Consider the following 19807-nt stretch of genomic DNA (forward strand, 5'->3'; position numbering starts at 1 on the left):
ATATGTTGTTCCTTCTGTATTGGCTGAACCGATTTGTCTTCCCCAATCGGTCTTCGGCAGTTCTGCTTGAATACAGACATCTGGCAGAAGCACTTCACAATCACACTGATGTGGGGCTTGGACCAACAGTTCTGGCCCACCTTTTCAAGAATCTGCATACTGCCACTCTGGAAAATCCATTGAACTTGTCTGCTCCTGGCGCATTCTGGATGATCCAGATCTGGCTGCAGGTATATTTCCCCGAGTTAAGGTTTCCAGACATAGTTCTGCCTGAAGACCAAGTTCTGGCCCTTCCCCTGATATCGGCAGAAGTGCCCAAGCGCTCTCTTGAGGAGTATTTGATGCTCTTCAGGCATTGTACCAAGAGGTCGGCTGCTCAGTGGCAAGTGGTGATCAGAAGGACCTATCCTTGGTTCCAGACTGGATCTCGGCTTTTCGAGAAAGAACCAGAAGACGAGGCTGCCAGAACAGATTTCAGAAAGAAGTTCTTGAGCATTACTCTGCCTAGAGATCTGCCTCATGGTGGGGGCAAACCTCCAAACTATCATCTGGGGGCAGAAGTCTATCATCCTAACTTCTGTGCAAGGCAGCTTGGCTGTCCTCAGCTTATTCCGCTGAAATCATACCGGAGTTGCAATCGGGCCTCTTCTTGGAGGGATGTAGATGATCTGGAGGTGCACAAGGACGCCCGGTGTGCAGTGAACAAGATAAATAATAGCACTGATGCCCTCTATCCCTCATGGGAGCCAAATTCCTGCAGTTCTGCTGATTTTGACGCCTGGTGGCAAACCAGATTCCAAAATCTACCAGCTTCTGTTACTGCCCTCAAAACGCTTTTTGACGGTTGGGAGAACTGGCATCTTTTTGCGGAGGGGGAGGCCAAAGCGCATATGATCCAGACCATCAAGGACATTAATGCGCAAATCATAGAAGGTAGATACTTGATTCTGTCTGGGACTTGTTCTGTCTTGATAATCTGTTTTTAACCTATGTTCTGCCTGTTATTAGATCCTTCCCTGACAAAGAACGTGGGTGGACAGTCTGTCCAGGCTGGAGAAGTGATTGGTAAGCCTTTCCTTTTTAATTTTCTTCTGTCTTTTCCTGTTGGATTGGCTTCTAACCTCTAACTGCTTGGTGCAGTCTCTTCTGTTATTGCCGCCGGGGATCTGGAGCTTCCTTCTGCTGATGAAGAGGATGATGTTGAGGCAGAACAAACCCCTGCCGAGGCTGTTCCTTCTGGTAGAAGAAAAAGAAAAGGGCTTGCTCCCCCTCTGGATAGTACCGCGCGGCCTGGCATTCCTGGTAAGTTTAGAGCATTCCAACTGTTCTCTCTGGATTTATTCTGTTTTCTCTTTTCTAATCTTTTCCTTTTGTTCTGTCCAGCTGGGAGTCCTTCTCCTCCTCCTACTAAGTTAAAAAAGCTTAAGAAGAGGGGTGAAGTGGAATACTTTGCCGCAGAAGAAGCCGCAGCAATCCCAGCCGCTACTTCTGGGACGGACGATGAGCTGCGAGAAGCCTTTGAGGAGGTGGAGCAGGAAAAAGAGCTGCGAGAGCTGGAGGAGGTGCCCCAAGAGAAGGTGGCAGCGGTGGAAGACGAGGTGAGTTTTAGTCTGTGACTCGCACTAGTTCCTCTTTTGCTTCATTCCTTCTGTTCTGACCCCCTTTTTGTAGGATGAAATTCCTGCTGAGGTGATAGCGGAGAGCATTGCCTTGGCGCAGAAGCAACAAAAGGGTCCGAGTGCTGAGCTGACCAGCTCAGAACTGGCTCTTTTTGAGGATGCTGAGGCAGAACACTCTATTGCCGCTCCAGAGGCCGAGGATCAGGTGGAGCCATCTGCATCAGACCCCGTGGATCAGGCAGAATTAACCGTTGTGGTCCCGGAGGTTGAAGTGGAAACGACTGCAGCTGCTCCTGTGGTTGTGGTAATTTTCCTCCTTGACTATTCATGTTTTCCTGCTGTTCTGTCTGTTCTAACAGTTGTAGTCTTTCCAGGTGGAAGTGCCTAAGGCTACTGGTGTTCTGGCTACGGTATCCAGCCCCCTAAAGCCTCCCATTGTCGCTGTAAGTTTTTAATAACTTTTGAGCCTCCTTTATCTTCCACTTTCTGCCTGGTATTAACTTATGTTCTCTTCTGCAGATGCCTATTCATTCCTTCCCAGGATCATCTGCCACGGCTTCTTTTGCTGATCCAGAACTTGAAGAGTTTGAGGCCATGGATCTGGATGCCCAATTGGACAGACTGGAGAAACTCAGCTCTCCTCCAGGCAAAGCAAAATCTAGGGCGGTGGAGGAAGCCATGGAGAGGTTGAAAATCTGGCAGTCCACCGAGCTGGAATTTGATGAAGATACAGGGGCTCTTGATCAGCTGATGAAGGACCTGGACCTGCTGCATAGACAGAACATGGCTCCGAGGCCTATTCTTGAGATGGGCCTAAGCCTGGCCCGAGATGTGCTTAACCTGCATGATCGCTATGAAGATCTTAGGCCTACGTTCAAAACTTCTGAGTTCTGCAAGGCCACACATGAAGCCAATCTGGCTGACTTTGCTAGGCAGAAAACAGAACTGGATCAGATGGTGGCTGGATATAAGGAGGCCAAGGCTACCGCGGATAAGCTGGAGAAGCAGATTGAGGAACTCCAAAAACAGTTGGCAGAATGCAGGGAGGTGCAGAGCAGGCTTGGGGCTGGACTGAGTTCTAAAACTAAGGCCACTTTTCTTGTGCAAAGTATGGTTGCAGCCTCCAGGCCAGCTTTGGAGATTGCAGAGGCTTCAATTCACCAGGGGGTGCTGCTCCAGAAAGAGCTTTCTGTCAAGAAAGCGAACCTGCAAGAGACTCTTAGAAAGCTAGGATTTTAGCTTCTTCTTTCTTTTGTTCGAATAATTTGCCGCAAAGGTGGCTATTTTATATAAGCTTTCAAAGCATTTTTACTGCTTTTTATTCTTGATGAAATAACCGGACATGGTTTTGAAGGTACAGTAAAAACAGAACAACTTTAAAGTAAAAACAAACCTAAACAAAACTCCAAACAGAACAACCTTAAAGTAAAAACAAATCTAAACAAGATTCCTTTTCAAGAAACAAAAAGGTCAATCTTGTTCCTCTCCTATCCCGGGATCTGTTTGTACAGCCTGCGAATCCCACATGGTTGGATAGAACTTCTTTAACCATTTGCCATTGATTGGGGCGAAGTGAACAACCCCATCTCGGTCCTGCAACCTATATGCCCCCATTCTGAGGATTTGGTTAATTATAAAAGGGCCTTCCCATGTAGGTGACCACTTTCCATATCCAGCTATGTGTGTTCCAAGGGGCAGAATTGCTTTCCAGACTATCTCTCCCTCTTCAAAACTCTTGTTTTTGACTCTTTTGTTGTAGGATCTCGACACAGCCTGTTTTCCTGCTAAGAGTTTGTTGAGGGTGTCAATTCTGCTTGCATCCAATCCTTCCAATTCCAGCAACATGGCTTGAGAGTAATCCTCCCCAGTGAGATCGTGCTGGTGAGCAATTCTAAGGGACTGGACTGCTATCTCCATGGGCAGAATTGCATCATGACCGTAGGTCAGAGCATAGGGAGTCATGCCAGTTGCTCCTCTTTTTGACGTTCTGTATGCCCACAAAGTTTCTGACAACTTCTCATGCCACTGCTTCGGATTCTTCTCTAGCATTTTTCTGATGATATTGATAATCACCTTGTTACTTGATTCTGCCTGTCCATTAGCTTGAGCATAATAGGGGGTAGATTGAAGCAGTTTGAACTTGAATGTTTCTGCCATATCTAGCATATCCCTAGATATGAAAGAAGAACCCCTATCAGTTGTGATTGATTCCGGAATGCCAAATCTCTGTATGATCTGTTCTTCTATAAAGATGATGATCTCTTGAGATGTTGTGGTTTTTACTGGCTTGGCTTCTACCCACTTGGTGAAATAATCTGTGGCAACGATGATGAAACAGTGCTGCTGGTTGCTGGCTGGATAGATTTTGCCAATGAGATCCATTGCCCATCCCCTGAAAGGCCATGGCTTTACTACTGGATTTATGGGACCGAAGGAACCTGCTGGATTGGGCCGTGCCTTTGACAGGCTTCACATCCTTTGGAATAGTCGATGCAATCCTTCATCATGGTTGGCCAGAAGTAGCCATACCTTCTGATTAACCAGCACATCTTTCTTCCTCCTTGGTGAGCTCCACAGATCCCCTCATGGGTTTCTCCCATGACTTTCATGTATTCTGTCTTTCCGAGACACCTTAACAGTATCTCATCCTTACTTTTCCGGACCAAATCTTCATTCCACATGAGATAGTTTGTAGCCATGATCCTGACTCTTTTCTTAGAGGGCAGAGTGGGGTATCGTAAGTAAGTCATGATAGGCTCCCTCCAATCATCTTCAGTGATCGAGGCAGAATTGACTTCTATCTCCATTCCTCTAGTCAGAACTGACGGTAGACTTTTCCTTCCTATCTTGATGATCCTCTGGACGCAGTCTTCGGGCATTTGTGTGCCTGATGCTACCTGAGCCAGTTCATTGGCTGCGAAGTTTTCCTCCCTTGGGATGTGTTCCCAAGTAGCTTCTCTGAATTCTGTCAATAGATTTCTAGCTGCCACTAGATATACAGCCAGAGAGGGATTCAGACACTTATATTCTCCAGCAATCTGTTTTAGGACAAGCATGGAATCTCCCAAGATTTCCACGGACTGGACTCCTAATTCTACCAACATCTCGAGCCCTATAATCAAAGCCTCATATTCGGCCCTGTTGTTGGTGCATTGGAAATCTAGCTGGAAAGAATAGCAATGCCTGACCCCTAATGGTTCTTCCAGAACAATTCCTGCTCCTGAAGCCTTGTCTGTCTTCGATCCATCAAAATATAATTTCCAAGGTGTGAGATGAATCGAGTAGATTGGATTGTTAAGGCAAACATGAGCTCTAGTTAACAGATCTGCATTTGCTATGTCCAAAGAATCCATGTCTTCAATTTCCTCTCCCGGGTGATCTGCCAAAAAGTCTGCCACAGCTTGCCCTTTGACAGCTTTCTGGGGGACATATCTGAGAGTGAATTCTGTCAAAGCCAAAGTCCATTTCCCAATTCTGCCCCTTAGCATTGGTCTTGTCAGCATGTATTTGATTAGGTCTGTTTTGGCAATGATATAAATAGTATGTGGCAGCATGTAGTGCCTGAGCTTTACAGCAGTGAAATATAAGGCCAGGCAAAGCCTTTCTATCGCGGAATACCTTCTTTCCACCTCTGTCAATGTTCTGCTTAAATAGTAGACTGCCTGTTCTTTTCCTTCTTTGTTATCTTGAACTAGCAGACTTCCAATGGATACTTCTGATGCAGATACATAAAGTTTGAGGGGTCTGCCCCTTTTTGGTGGGGACAGAACTGGTGGATTTGAGAGGTAATGCTTTATTTCCTGGAAAGCCTGTTGGTGCTGTTCTTCCCATTTGAATGTCTGTTCCTGTTTCAGTCTCAACAGGGAGGAAAAAGGTTGGATTTTTCCTGCAGAATTGGATATGAATCTCCTTAGGAAATTGATTTTTCCTAAGAGACTCTGAAGTTCCTTCTTGTTCCGAGGTGGTAGAGCTTCTATGATGGATTTTGCTTTATTTTTGTCAACCTCTATACCTCTCTGGTGGACCAAGAATCCTAAGAAATTCCCTGCCTGGATTCCAAAAACACATTTTTTGGGGTTCATTTTTAGCTTGTGCTGCCTCATTCTCAGGAATGCCTTTCTCAGGCTTGCTACGTGATTTCCTTCCTTAGGGGATTTAATCACCACGTCATCTATGTATACTTCCAAAGAATGTCCTATCATATCATGAAAAATAGAATTCATTGCCCTTTGGTAGGTAGCTCCCGCATTTCTCAAACCGAAAGGCATTACAGTATACTCGAAAGCACCTATATGTCCAGGACACATAAAGGCTGTCTTGTGGATGTCCTGTTCTGCCATCATAATCTGGTTATAACCTGCATTGCCGTCCATGAAAGATAGCATCTGGTTATGAGCGGCTCCATCTACTAGCATGTCTGCCATTGGCATAGGGTATTCATCTTTAGGAGATGCCTCATTCAGATTCCTGTAATCTACGCAGATTCTAACTGCCCCTGTTTTTCTTTTGAGAACAGGTACAATATTTGCTAACCAATCGGCATAGATGGCTGGCCTGATGAATCCTGCCTTGAGCAACCTTTCTATCTCTTCTTTGACCTTCAGTTCTGTGTCCATAGACATTCTTCTTCTGGCCTGTTTGACTGGAAGGTAGCCATCTTTAATTGGCAGCTTGTGCTCCACTAACTGCCTGTCCAATCCCGGCATCTCGTGGTAATGCCAGGCAAAACAATCTCTGAATTCCTGCAAAAGTGCCGTGATTTCAACCTTGAGTGGTTCTTTTAACAGCGCGCTGATGAAAGTAGGCCTTGGATCTTCTTCTGTCCCCAAGTCTATCTCCTGTAGAGGATCCTCTACTTCTGGCAGGGAGTCATCTAGTGCTGCCGGTGCAAATTCCAACACTTCCTCCTGTAAAACTTCCTCCTCTTGTTCTTTTGTGCTTTCATGGGTGAATTCTGCCATATTGATGGCTGGATTCTGTATGAAAAGCCTCCTTTCTCCCCAGTATATCAACAATCTTTTTGTGATGGATCGGATTGTTGCAGCTCGATCCTTGTCCAGTTGACTGGGACTAAACATCAGAATTCTGGAAGTTCAGCACAAGAAAGTCTATTCCAGTCCTCTAGAGAACTGGCTAGACCTTCTTCAATGAGTCTTTGGGCCGTGACGCCATGGGGGCGGCCGTTCTGATTGACTCCAAGGAAAGTGTAGGGACCGAGGTCATCATGATAATACCTTGCTTCAAAGCACATGGCAGAGGGTAGGAATGGCCGTGGATCGGCCTCTATAATCTCCATGCAGCCTTCTTCATCCCATATTGCTAACTGCTGGTGGAGGGTGGAAGGGATACAAAGGCTCTGGTGAATCCAATCCCTGCCGAATAGTGCATTGTAGGTGGTGGAGGTAGTGTCTATAACAAAGAATGCTATTTTCAACTCTTTGCTTCCGACTACGACATCTACATCTAAGATGCCGTGTATTTTGGTGATGCCCCCAGCGAAGTTGGTGACGGTTAATCGTGTTGGAATTAGATCCCTCTCTGTTCTGCCCAACTTGGTCAGCATTCTGTGGGGCAATAGATTAATGGCTGCACCTCCATCTACCATGATCTTGGAGATAGGAATACCTCCAAGATTTGCCGTTATAAACAGCGGTCTGAGGTGATTTGCCATTTCTCTGGTTGGCTTGGCGAAGCAAGGCTGCCCTGTAGCTGGTTTATTGGCTGTTCTGCCTGTCCTAGGGTCGTCTGCTTGCGGTTCTGGCGGCTCCTCTGCTTCTGCCAACCTACATTCAAAGCTCTCCTGGGAAAAAACGTCCCCTTCCAGAGTGCTTTCTTGTCCTTCGGTAGCCCTGAATTCACCTGGTAGGATGAATACCATGTTGATTCCCAGATCACCCTGTAGGAGGTTTTCTAATTCTGCGCCAAAAGCTTCTGTTTCTGGGTCCAATTCTTCACCAAATTCCATTAATTCTTCCCCATATTCTTCCGTCCAGTCATCCTGTTCTGTTAGTTCGAGAGGCTCTTTCTGATCATCCGCAGAAGGTTCATAGTCTAATTGCTCTTCTTCATATTCCTCAGCGTAGTCGTCTTCTTTTTGTAATGGGGCAGACCCGGATTTCTCTGGTGTCTGCGTGGTGTCAGGATGGCTGCCGGACGACGAGGCTATATGGATAGGAGACCTGGCTGGTGGCTCTGTTTTCAGCAATTCCCTTGACTGGCAAGCTTCCTGTTCTGTCTGGGGAAGTGTTTCAGGATTCTTTCCTTTCCCGGCAGAACTGGGTTGTGAACGTACCTGCGTATTATCTTGGCTTTTAAGATATGTGCAGTATTGCCTCTGGATTCTTCTTTTCTGGGTTCTGGTCAGCTCCAGAGTCGGTCTACCGCTTCTTCCTACGGAATACCACCTCCCTTCTATGATCGTTGCCAAGGGTCTTTCGTTTCCGGGCGTCTTGACTGGTATTTCCTTCCTGGGTTGCTCCATCCTCCTCTCGCCGTAGTGTGCAGGCCTAAGACAGCTTTTCTGCCTTGTCTTGTCTCGGGATATAGTTCCAATTCTGTCAAAGACACTAGGTGTGGGCTGATTTTTCTTGTCTAGGACCACCTCTAGCTCTGTTTCACACTTGCACCTACTGCAGAGCACTACCCCAGCCGAGATGGTCGCTCTTGGTATCTGACTGGTCTCCCTTATGATTCTTCTGCCTCTGCTGCAACCAGCATCTGTGATAGGGTCGGTTTTCCTCTGTTCTGGCCAATTTAAGTTGACCATATTGACTTGCGGTTGAGGAAAAGGATCCGTTGTGACGGATGGTGGTTTTTCTGCCAGCTTCAACCTTCCTGCCGTTATTCCTTCTTGTACTACGTCCCTGAAAACGACACAGCTATTGGTAGAATGGTTCCAAGAGTTGTGCCACCTGCAGTACTGTCTGCCTTTGAGTTCTTCCGGCTTGGGTATTCTGTGAGGCGTCTCTATTGCCTTCTGCAGTAGCATTTCGTCGAACAAGGCATCGACCTTGGTTAAGTCAAAAGAGTAAACCTTGTTCTGTGTTGGTTTGTTTGGAACGAATCCTCCTGTGAATGGTGGCGGTTTTTGGTCTTTGGGTGGCTTTGTGAGGGCTTTGCAACTGATGGGATGTTTCAGTTTTGCCATTTCTGCCACTGAAACCTCTTTCTCCTCTGATTCCTCTGTATCTTCTTGTGACTCCACCTCGATCAGGTGGATTGAAGAAGAAGGGGTTTTGTAGTATGTACCTTTGGAGGAGTTCCTCCTTTGCTGCTCTTCCCTGAGTAGCTCTTCATACTTGGATGCCTTATCAGCCAGTTCTGCCAGATCTCCGAACACTATCCCGTCGAACCTTTTCCTGAGAGAAATTTTAAGGGCGGCTTGGGCCATCTGGATGAAGTGTCTTTCTTCCATTGGGATTCGGCACTTCATCTTGAGCTTTCTGAATCTGGTTATGAAATCTTGCGCCGGTTCATCTTCACTTTGCTTGAGGGCAGCTAGATCACTGATGGTGACTTCTGGCTGAATCCTGTAATAGTAGTCATGGAAGACATTTTCCATCTGTTCCCAGGTTTGAACAGAGTTAGCTGGCAGGCTGGTGTACCAGGTAAAAGCTTGCCCAGAGAGAGAGTTGCCAAAAAGCCTTAATTTCAGTAGAGGGTTGTTTTCTATAGCTATGCATTGGACGGAGAACCTGCCTATGTGTTCGACTGAGGAAGCATGGGGATCTTCCCCGTTAAACAAAGTGAAGTTTGGCACTTTGAAACCTGGAGACAACGGTATTTGATCGATGTAGGCTGGGTATGGCTTTCTGTAAGTAGGCCTTTCCCCTCTTCTAGCCTCGGGTTCCATGATCTCTCTGATCATTCTTCGCAATACCCCTACGTCATTTAAAGCATTGACTGGGGGAGCAATTTGTCCCTGTTCTGGCTGAACGTAATCAAACCTGGGCTCTGCCCTGAGTGGTCTGGGTGGAACTTCCTCCCTGTGTTCTTCCTGCTCTTCGACTTCTGGATGATTCCTCCAGTTTGCCCCCGGTCTATTCCTGTCATGATTAGCAAAAAGGTTGTTTCCCCCTCGGCCTCTCCTCCCTCTTGCAGGTGGAGGGAATGGATTAGGGTCCATCCTTCTGGGTCTATATGGCAATACTGCCGGTGCTTCAGGCAGAAGCGCCAAAGGTTGATCATGCGGGGCTGCATGATGTGAATTGAGCTGAGGTCCTGGCTGGTTCTGAGCCAGCGCCAGGTTATCTGGTTGGGTTGGGGCCTGATGTTCTTGATTAGGAAGGGCCCTCTCCCTCGGACCAGCCTGAATTTCTGTGTGGCTTGGCACTCCAGCTATCTGTGCCACTAGAGGATTTTCCTGGTATGGCCATATTAGTCCTGGCGGAGGGCCATAAGGAAGATCCAACTGCTGGATTACAGGATCTGGGTTCGGATTTCTGGCCATGGCGGATTCTCGGTCCTTCCGGAACTGTCTGTTTACCTGCCATTGCATCATGGCTGTCATGTTATCGAGAGTGTCCTGGTTCCTTTGTACTGTGACCTCTTGTCGGAGTACCGACTCCTGTATTTGACTCATCCTTTTGGAGCCAGTCCTGGAACGTCTGCTTCCTGTACTGCCGTGGGCAGACTGCCTAGCGTCGCTTTCTTCTGATTCGAGGCCTTCTCTGAGAACCATCTTGTTTTTCTCCATGTCTGGTGTGGGTTCTGACTAGATCTTCCGGCTTTTGTAAATCTGTGAATGATTCTGTCCGAGTTTGTATACTGAGAAGTCCCACTGGGCGTGCCAAATTGTTCACCCGTTTTCGTGTTTAACTCCTGATATGGAAGGGCGAAGTTCCCCACTAGCTTGGAGACCACTTGTTGGTCAACAAGTCAGCTTTCTTTGGTGTGCGAGCGTGCCACTGCTAGCAATGTAAATTCTAGCAGACTCATTTTTAGAGTGGATAACCTGCGCCTCAAGTTACTGACTTCTAAAACAAACGATTGTGAATTTGGGTGAGGAATATCTCCCAAGTAAGTTCTTTTCTTGCCTCAGACTGGTGAGGACTTTCACAATTTATCTCAGTATCAAGATGGTTGTTCGGGCCAGAATAGATAATAATAAAGTACTGTTTCAGGCAGAACTGCCTTTTACAAAATTAAGAATGGAGAAATCAACTCTAGAAAGGCAAAAAGATGGCTGGAATCTCATTTCTGCCTGGGTAGAAACTTCTGATCCGGGCTGGACTGGGTATGTCTATGCTGGACTGTACTGTCAACAACTTTAGCTGCTTGGCTTCAGCTGTAAATCGATACCAAAGTTCAATTTTGGCAGAGCTTTAATCTACTTCAAGCCTTGGGAGACTTTTCGAGCGGGCAGAACTGCGACTTCTTCAGTTTGAAAGGACAGAAGTGGCTATTCTCGAAGATTTAACAAGCTGGAACTATGCTATAAAATTTGTTGAGGTTTTCATATTTGTGAAAACTCAAGCTGTGTTTGTTTTAGCTTTTGCTGAACCAAATTTGTAACGAGAGGGATCTCGCTTTCAGAGGACTTATTTTCTAAGTCTGAACTTTGGAATTCTGATCTACAGCTGTTTTCCTGTTTGTATTTTTTGATTGATTGATGAAAAAATTGTTTTTCGTCCTTCTTGCCTGTCTCTGTTTTTATAAGAGACCCTCCTTTTGAAGGTGGTTTTAAATTTTAATAATGGGCGGCAAAAGATTTCTCAAAAAACGTAAAGCAGGAAAGATTTTTATCAATTATGGCAGATAGACTCCCAGTGGTCATTTCCTATAGCGATCCCTTCCCTGGTTTCCTGGCTGACGGTTTTTTTTATTTTAATGCCACCGTCTGTGTGAGCTGATCCTATGGCGGTTTTGATTTTTCTTTTGTATTTTCTGAACAACTCCCTGTCTCTTGCCCTTGAAAACGTGATTTGCGAAATCTTTTTAGAAGACGGTGTGTTGCTTTGGAGCAAAAAGTCTCTGATCATAGACGCCCCTTTGATTTTTCTTTCTCGGCAGTGTTTTCAGAAACGTCCCTTCTCACATAAAAACTCTAGTTGGATTTGCTGACTTTCCAGAGAGGTGAGGTAGCCACGTGAATGTGTTTTTAGTCTCTTGGGCTTGAGTTTAAACAATATTTTGTGGGCTGATTTTCAAAGGCCCAATATGACAGCTTTGGGTCTTTTTGGGACTGGATAAGTATTTCACCACGGGCCTGTTTCTGGATCTCTTTGGTGTGTCGAATTTAGGCCCAAACATCTTGATGATAGGAAAAGTACATCTGGATATGTATTCATGCTAAGTTCAGCAGCTGTCTCTTGGTCATCGAAAAAACAACCAGTTGTCACTCTCTCTACAACACATTTATCAAACCGTAATTTGCAGGAAAGAATATCTCCTGCTAAAAAAGGAGGCAAGAAGTATCCAATAGAAAATTGCAATTACAAAAAGACAAAATTGTAATATATATTTTCAGCAAAGCTACAGAGAAAAGGTTTGTTACTTTGGCTGCTTCAACCATCGAACGTCACACTATTTTCTTATTATTAATTTATGAGATAATGGGCAAGATATTTTGTCTGCTGCACGTCCTGGGTCGTGTACTTTTACTATACTCACTATATGACAAGCCTTGTAATCTCTGCAACTCTTAATTAGTCTCTCCACTCTTAATGAAAAGCTTAAAGTCTTCGTATTTTAATCTCCTTCCCGGAAATTGCAAGTGCGCTTTGAATATACATTGTTTCTTTGTCTTGGTCCAATTCAAACACCTTTCTTGTATGAGTGGAGATCTCATAGGATAAATAGCCACTCCAGGGCCTCAAAAATATTGAGCTCATCAAAACTCTCAACCAAACTGCTATATCTTAGCTTAGCTTAGCTTAGCTTAGCTCCTTTGAAAGATATAGCTATAGTGTGTACATTATTGACGACCAAATTATTCAGCACAGAGAGAGAGAGAGAGAGAGAGAGAGAGAGAGAGAGAGAGAGAGAGAGAGAGAGGAGAGACAGATGGTGAGAGCTCCTTGCTGCGAGAAGATGGGATTGAAGAAAGGGCCATGGACGTCTGAAGAAGACCAAATTCTAGTTTCCTTCATCCAAAAATATGGTCATGGAAACTGGCGTGCCCTGCCAAAGCAAGCTGGTAATTACAAGTTCCAAATCTGGGGGTTTTTTCTCCATAGATTAATAAGATCATTTCTTTCACATAGTTTGGTGCATTGCAGGATCACAAGTTTTACTGTTATATCCAACTTTTCTGAATATACTTCAAATAGTAGCTAAATTCTGTTTGATTTGAGCTTTGGACTCATATATTTTTCTCCACTTATTTCTTTAATTAGGCTTGTTGAGATGTGGGAAGAGCTGCAGACTCCGGTGGATAAACTATTTGAGACCCGATATCAAGAGAGGAAACTTCACAAGAGAAGAAGAGGAAGCTATCATTAAGTTGCATGAAATGCTGGGTAACAGGTATTTTTCATGAAACTTTTGTAATTAAGCTAATTTAAAAACATGTTTTTTAGCACTTTTCATTTTGAGAGAGGCGATAATATATGAAACTCACACACTGCACGGATGGTAATTTAGAAACATGCTTTTAGTTTACCTTTACATGATGGTATTGCTTTGAAGTAAAGGATCATACTCCTCTCTTTTTGCCCTTAATTAAGTGGGCATGATGACTAGCTAGAATTAACCACAACAATTTCAAGGAAATTAAAACCACGATCGTTTCTCGAACACACAAACAAAGGCAACTGGTTTCTATATATCTATAAAAGAATAGCAAGTGGGCTGATCAAAAGATTCTCTCTCTAGATTAATTGGAAGTCACCCCAATAAATTAAACCAAGTGAACCACATGCAGCCAGAAAATGTGGTCACAAGTTGCAGTCAAATTCAAAATCAAGCATAAATTTTTGTACTTGCATAAAAAAATGCCAAAGTCTCATGCAAAATATTTAATTTTATTAATTTCCTCCATCGATTTTCAGGTGGTCAGCAATTGCAGCAAGATTACCAGGACGCACAGACAACGAGATAAAAAATGTATGGCACACCCATTTGAAGAAAAGACTCAAAGATAAGACTTCAACCTCATCACCAGCAAGCAGTACTTCCAATGTCACAAGCCAGTCTGCTGAGCCAGAAAATATGATTTCGCCACAACCATCTTCCAGTTCCAGTGATGTTTCCTCTGTCACAGAAGTCTCAGCTGCATTGACTGATGATAATCACCGGGACATGATAACCATGAAAGGCGAAAACATGGAGCTTTCGGAAACATTCCCCGAAATCGACGACAGTTTCTGGTCTGAGGCACTCTCAGCTGATAATTCCAGCATCCCATTGGAATTTCCAGAGGCCACAAATGATCAAGCACAACCCCAATTTCCAATCACTGAAAACGATTCAGGGGAGTTGGGTTTTACTTTTGGTCCAAACATGGATGATGGCATGGAGTTTTGGTACGACCTTTTCATTAAAGCTGGCCATGGGGACACACCGAAGTTACCAGAATTTTGATCAACTCTTTTACCATACCCTCTCTCTTTTGGAGGCAATTTTTAATTGACGGTTAGAATAGTTATTAAATATTTCTATATCTTCAAATTTGACCGTTAACAAAAAGCTAGCTGTTATAGGACAGAATTTCAATAGTGGGGGCAAATCTGTCGTCCAAAAGTAAGACTTGTGCATTGACGAAGAAACTAAAAAGCTAGCTAGTACTTCGTATAAAGGATAAAGGAATACATGTATAATCTAGAAAAGGTGATTCGGGTCGTCTTCACAATATTGGTGGTGATTTGAAAGGTGGATAAAGAACAGAATAAACTGTGGGAGACAAAAAGATTGAGTTGGTGGAAACAGTTTTGTATAGTTTATGGCTAGCTAGGTTTTAGTGATGATCCTCCGTAGCCGCTTGTTATTATTTGTTCAAGTTTATGTAACAATGTTGATGACGACGACGATGATGGCGAAATCGATGATGTAGTTGAACTTTTTTCACAAGGAAAGAAATTTAATTATCGTATGCTATGAAAATATTTGCATTGGATTATGTTTTGAAGTAATTTGTTTGATCATGGATGGATGTTTGGAGGTTCATCAAAAGGCCATATGAGCTCAGATATTCACCACTAATAATAGTTTTTTTGTCGGCAATATGATTGTATACAAGACTTGTATGTATGAACAAGAGAAGTCAAATAAATACATACGAACTTTGTGTGATCCAAAATTCGCATTCCCATTTTGGTTTGAACACCAGGCATGTACTATCTACATTGATCTTAGGAAAAAGCAGAACAACTTCTAAACCTTAATAAGTTTGTCTCTATTTTGTCCATCATTTCATTTCAAATTTTCCACAAACTTTTCAAGCCAGTGATTGATGACATGCTCTTTTAAATTGTTAAAAGTAAAGGGAATAGGAGTGTTTTTTCTCAGTTTTTTCCAAGATGGTACCAGTATAATAGTGGTCACAAGGGAGCCAACGACTTACAAACTTGTAGTCTTGTTAAAGACTTAAAAAAAGTTGAATCAAAATATCCATTTTTGTGGTCCTTGTGGATTTACTTAACTTAGTCGTCAGTGTAAATTTTATTTTTTTTATTTTTTTTTATTTTTTTTGTGATTTGTTAAAATCACCATCAAATCAATTTTCAGTAATCGTCAAGCATTAATTAGTCTTGACTGCTACTTCTTTGTGAACCCAGTAAAGAAAATCAGAGATTGAATTCCATGAACAATAACAGGAAGGTGTGATTTTGGGGAGGAAGGCTAGTTTTTCTGTTGTGGTAAACACAAAAAACAACCTTACAAATATCGACGCAAAGGCTGTATGTAACGTGAGTTTTGCGCTGTTGACTGTTGAGACTTTTACCTCTTCAATTGAAGAATATCTGAAAATGCTATATCTTATTGATAAGTTATAGAGGGAAAAACATACATCTTACTAGTAAAGTATAGAGTAAAAAACTTATATCTTACAGGTAAATTCTTAGAGTAATTGTGATAGTTTTTTTGTTATACTCTAAATGCAGTTCTCTATATTCCACCATGTTAATACTAGCTAAATAAATAGTATAATGAAAACATCTTTTACTTTTAGTAATAATTGTTATACCATGTAATAATTTTGACATCTTAAATTAATAATTCTAAAATTTCTTACTTTTTTTTGAGGTCCTTTCCTATTGAAAGGGGCGATAACATATTAAACTCACACACACAACACGGATGCTAGGACTCGAACCCAGGACCTTGCCTGAGGGAGTAAATACTCCAAACCACTACACTAGTGGGTCCTTTGCATCATACTCTTCATGTTTTTCATGCAAAAAAGAAAGCTGTTATTTTGCTCTTTTATAATCATAATTATATGATAAAAACTCTTGCTCAAGGGCTTTAATAAGTTTTTCATGCCCTCTTCTCATGCTTTCATATTAGTTCTAATATTCCGAAAATTGTCCAAAAGAACTTTTTGTTTATATGTTAATGATGCTTGAGTACGATATTTTAAAACAGGATTTCTAACTTCACTACTACAATTATGTTAAACTACGAAACCCAATAAACGACCGTTTATAAAAACTGTCGTGGTGTTTTGAAAGACGACGAGTTATAATACCATCGTGGTACCTAATACATCGATGCGTTAGGTTAATTTTTAGAATTACAATTGTTTATACCGAAATAAACGGCCTATTACCACCGAACACGTGGATAGGATCGATTCTGATCAACGGACCCCTTCGGCATGCTCCCTACCGAAGCCATCTATCTTGGCCCCTTTTACCATCAGACACGTGCCATGCTCACAATTCATGTCCAGAGTCCCACATCGGAAATATGAGCACAGTGCACACCTCCTAAGACCTATATAAGGAGACCCATATCCCCAAAAGAAAGGGATCAGAACTAACGGTACACTATCGTGTGATCTGTCAGTTAAACTTTACTAAGTCCGTACTTACTTAAGCATCGGAGAGCCTTCGGCCGGTACCGCACCGGTACCCCAAGGATTTACCGAACGTGTCCTTTTGTAGGTACTCACCCCTCCGGAGTAGATCACTTACCGAGGACAGTCACCTTCCGAAGGGATAATTTGACTAAGTTGACGAAATAAGTGGTAAACCATTTTTTCGCATCAACAGTTTGGCGCCGTCTGTAGGAAAAGAGAAAAATCATCAACCCACTATCTCCAAAACACATGGGGACCACTTCAATACCCAAATTCTTAACGGAAGAGGGGGTACCGTTCGGAAGGCAGAGCGGAGCTAGCCCAGCGCTACCTCCAAGCACTCCCTTCGGAAACGCCCCCGCTACCCAAACAACCGCCGAAGCCGAGCTGGCAGCCCAAATCGTAACCTTACGGAAGGACATGGCGAGGCTTCAGGAACACAACAACTTTCTTTCGTCCAAGGTGGACGAAACCCAGCAGCTGCTTCACCAGCAGCAACCGCGGAACATCCAGACAACTCGCTCCTCCGAGAGCTTGCAGACCCCCTGTGGGAAGAACAAACGCGGGAAGGTAGCGAAGGCAACGCCCACACCTTCCAGAGAGCTAGTAGTTCCGGCACCAAAGGATCAGCCGCACATCCCCAGGAAAGTCTACTCCGATTGCCGACATAGGCTAAACGATCGGGAACGTCGCGCTAACGATCGGGAGGCAGAGAGAGAGAGGTCTCCGATCGGTATTGGCGCTCGAATAAGGGACTCACGGATGAAAATCCTAGGAGACAAGTCGCCTATTCGGAAGGTCAGAGGACTAGATCCTACCGAGTCGTCGGAATCCGAGTACATCCCTACCAAGACACACACTTCCACCTACCGTTCGGCAACACCTTCACGGTGTGCGGGAGATAATTCACTGGGCCTACAACGACAATCGGAAGATTACGGCGCCGAAGAAATCCCTAGCCGAGACCCCATTGTCCGACTCCTTTTTCAGAAAGTCCAGAAGATGGAAAACGACAACGCTCGCTCCCAAGAACCGGAATGGGGAAAGCTTCGACCTGGACCATTCACCAGGCGCATCCGGGATTCTCGGCAGGACAGGGAGGTGCAGCAACTGCGTATACCGTTCTATACGGGAACGGAGGACCCCCTAACACACCTCCACTCATTTCAGTCCGCCATCGGATGCAAAGGCCTGAGCGATGAAGGGCAGTGCCTGCTATTCCCGTCCTCCCTTACCGGGGCGTCCCTGAACTGGTTCTACCGGTTGGAGCCGGAAACGGTAGCCTCCTTCGACGAGCTGAAGCAGATTTTCCTCAACCACTTCATGATCCAAACGGACCGTCTCTACTCCGCCGATGATCTGTACACGATTCGGCAAAGAGAGGACGAACCGTTGAGAGAATACGCGGCGCGCTTTAGTCATGAGTACTCAAGGTGTCCAGAAACAGATGATAGGGCAGCCTACGGCGCCTTTAAGAGCGGCCTTCAGTCCTCGCATTTCCGATACCTAGTACACAGCAGCAACTGGCGCACGTACAACGAACTGATGAAGCAGGCGGCAATCCACGCAAAGGCCGAATACTTCAACTCGAAACCCACGATTTCGGCACCACGAGGAGATGCGGAACCAAGTGCCTATCCTGCAAAGGCGCCACCCTACGAGCGAGTCGACACCTTCTCGGCGGGTCATAAGAGGAAAGACGACCGCGCCGATCGAAGGGAGCACTCGAAGAAAGGAATCGTGATCACGGCAGCGAGATCTTCACCCTACTGAACACTACCTACGAGGCAGTCCTGATGAACGAACAGGAAATAATACCAAAGCCGAATCAACGAAGACCCAATCGGCAAGACAATCGGGATACCGGTAAATTCTGCCGATACCATCAACACAACAGCCATAATACGGAAGACTGTATAAGTCTGAGAAAAATTGTCGAACGATTGATCAGAGAGGGGAAACTTGACCAGTATATCGCCCGGCAGCCACCGGCGCCGGTGCCGAACGCAAATCGGCAGATAAACATGATAAGCACTATCAGCGGCGGCCCCACCATCGCAGGACTGAGCAACCGTTCAATGAAGCAATACGTGCGTGCTGCACAGTTTCCTCAGGTATTCGGCATAGAGGTGAATCGCCACCATGAAACACCGAAGGATCATTGGGAGCCGATCACGTTTTGCAAGGAAGAGGAACAGGGCATCCTCTACCCCCACGACGACCCAATGATTGTCCGAGCCGAAATCACCGATTACGATGTAGGGCGAGTACTGATCGATACCGGAAGCTCGGTAAACGTGATCTTTGCCGAAGCTTTCCGAGAAATGGGAATAAAGGACAGCCAGGTCGACCGGCAGTTGACACCTTTGCTAAGTTTCTCTGGGGACTTGGTCCAACCAGTCAGTAGTGTAAAACTGCCAATTACCTTCGGTACCGCGCCAAGGAGGACAACGGTGTACGATCAGTTCCTCATCGTTGACTGCCCGACGGCGTACAACGTCATTGTTGGACGAACGGCACTGACCAGGGTCAAGGCGCATCTTTCCCCACACATGCTGTTGATGAAATTCCCGACCCCCAATGGCGTAGGGGCTGTCAGGGGAAATCAGCTAAGCGCGCGGACTTGCTACGCCACGGCAATCAAGTCAACCTCTTTCAAAGTTCCCGACGAGACCATGTCTGTTCAGGGGATACCGAACGGTACGGGACCAGTTGATGACCCCAGGGATGAGTCCCCGACTCCTCATACACAGCCTGCCGAAACACTGGAGACGATAACCCTAAACGAAGAGCAGCCCGATCGTCGGGTTAGAATCGGCACTAGACTAACCCCTGCCCTCCGAACGCAGTTCATAGACTTCTTACGGTACTATTCGGAAGTGTTCGTATGGTCTTACGAAGACATGCCCGGCATAGACCCCGAGATCGTCAGCCATAAACTCAGCATTTCCCCCGCCTACAAGCCTGTAAGACAGAAGCGGCGTTCGTATGATGCCGAACGGTACGAAGCCATGCGCACGGAAGTTGACAAACTTCAAACTATCGGCTTCATCAGGGAGGTTACATACCCGGTATGGCTGGCAAATTCGGTCATGGTCCGGAAGGGTACAGGCGGCTGGCGAATGTGCCAAGACTATACCGATTTGAATAAGGCCTGCCCCAAGGACAGCTTTCCGTTGTCACGGATAGACCAGCTCGTGGAAGCCACCGCCGGACACGAATTGCT

General features: G+C 45.0%; 2 protein-coding genes and 1 pseudogene across 2 annotated transcripts; 2 read left to right on the forward strand and 1 right to left on the reverse strand.

Annotated features, from left to right (window-relative positions):
* Nucleotides 3090-4126, reverse strand: LOC109946579 (annotated as a pseudogene).
* LOC18789643 (transcription factor MYB14) lies at nucleotides 12339-14723 on the forward strand. The gene is made up of 3 exons (XM_007221770.2): nucleotides 12339-12756; nucleotides 12956-13085; nucleotides 13610-14723. Exons 1-3 carry the CDS (start codon nucleotides 12624-12626, stop codon nucleotides 14139-14141), a joined length of 795 nt encoding a protein of 264 aa, XP_007221832.1. The 5' UTR covers nucleotides 12339-12623; the 3' UTR covers nucleotides 14142-14723.
* LOC109946586 lies at nucleotides 17002-18354 on the forward strand. Its single transcript, XM_020554879.1, has one exon. It carries the CDS (start codon nucleotides 17002-17004, stop codon nucleotides 18352-18354), a length of 1353 nt encoding a protein of 450 aa, XP_020410468.1.

This window comes from Prunus persica, chromosome G1 (genome assembly GCF_000346465.2).
Source record: "Prunus persica cultivar Lovell chromosome G1, Prunus_persica_NCBIv2, whole genome shotgun sequence".
Lineage (NCBI taxonomy): Eukaryota > Viridiplantae > Streptophyta > Magnoliopsida > Rosales > Rosaceae > Prunus > Prunus persica.

Coding starts and splice junctions, on each gene's coding strand:
- LOC109946586 (XM_020554879.1), top strand. CDS start 17,002: ATGGCGAGGCTTCAGGAACACAACAACTTTCTTTCGTCCAAGGTGGAC.
- LOC18789643 (XM_007221770.2), top strand. CDS start 12,624: ATGGTGAGAGCTCCTTGCTGCGAGAAGATGGGATTGAAGAAAGGGCCA. Junction 12,757..12,955: donor TGCCCTGCCAAAGCAAGCTG/GTAATTACAAGT, acceptor TTCTTTAATTAG/GCTTGTTGAGATGTGGGAAG. Junction 13,086..13,609: donor CATGAAATGCTGGGTAACAG/GTATTTTTCATG, acceptor ATCGATTTTCAG/GTGGTCAGCAATTGCAGCAA.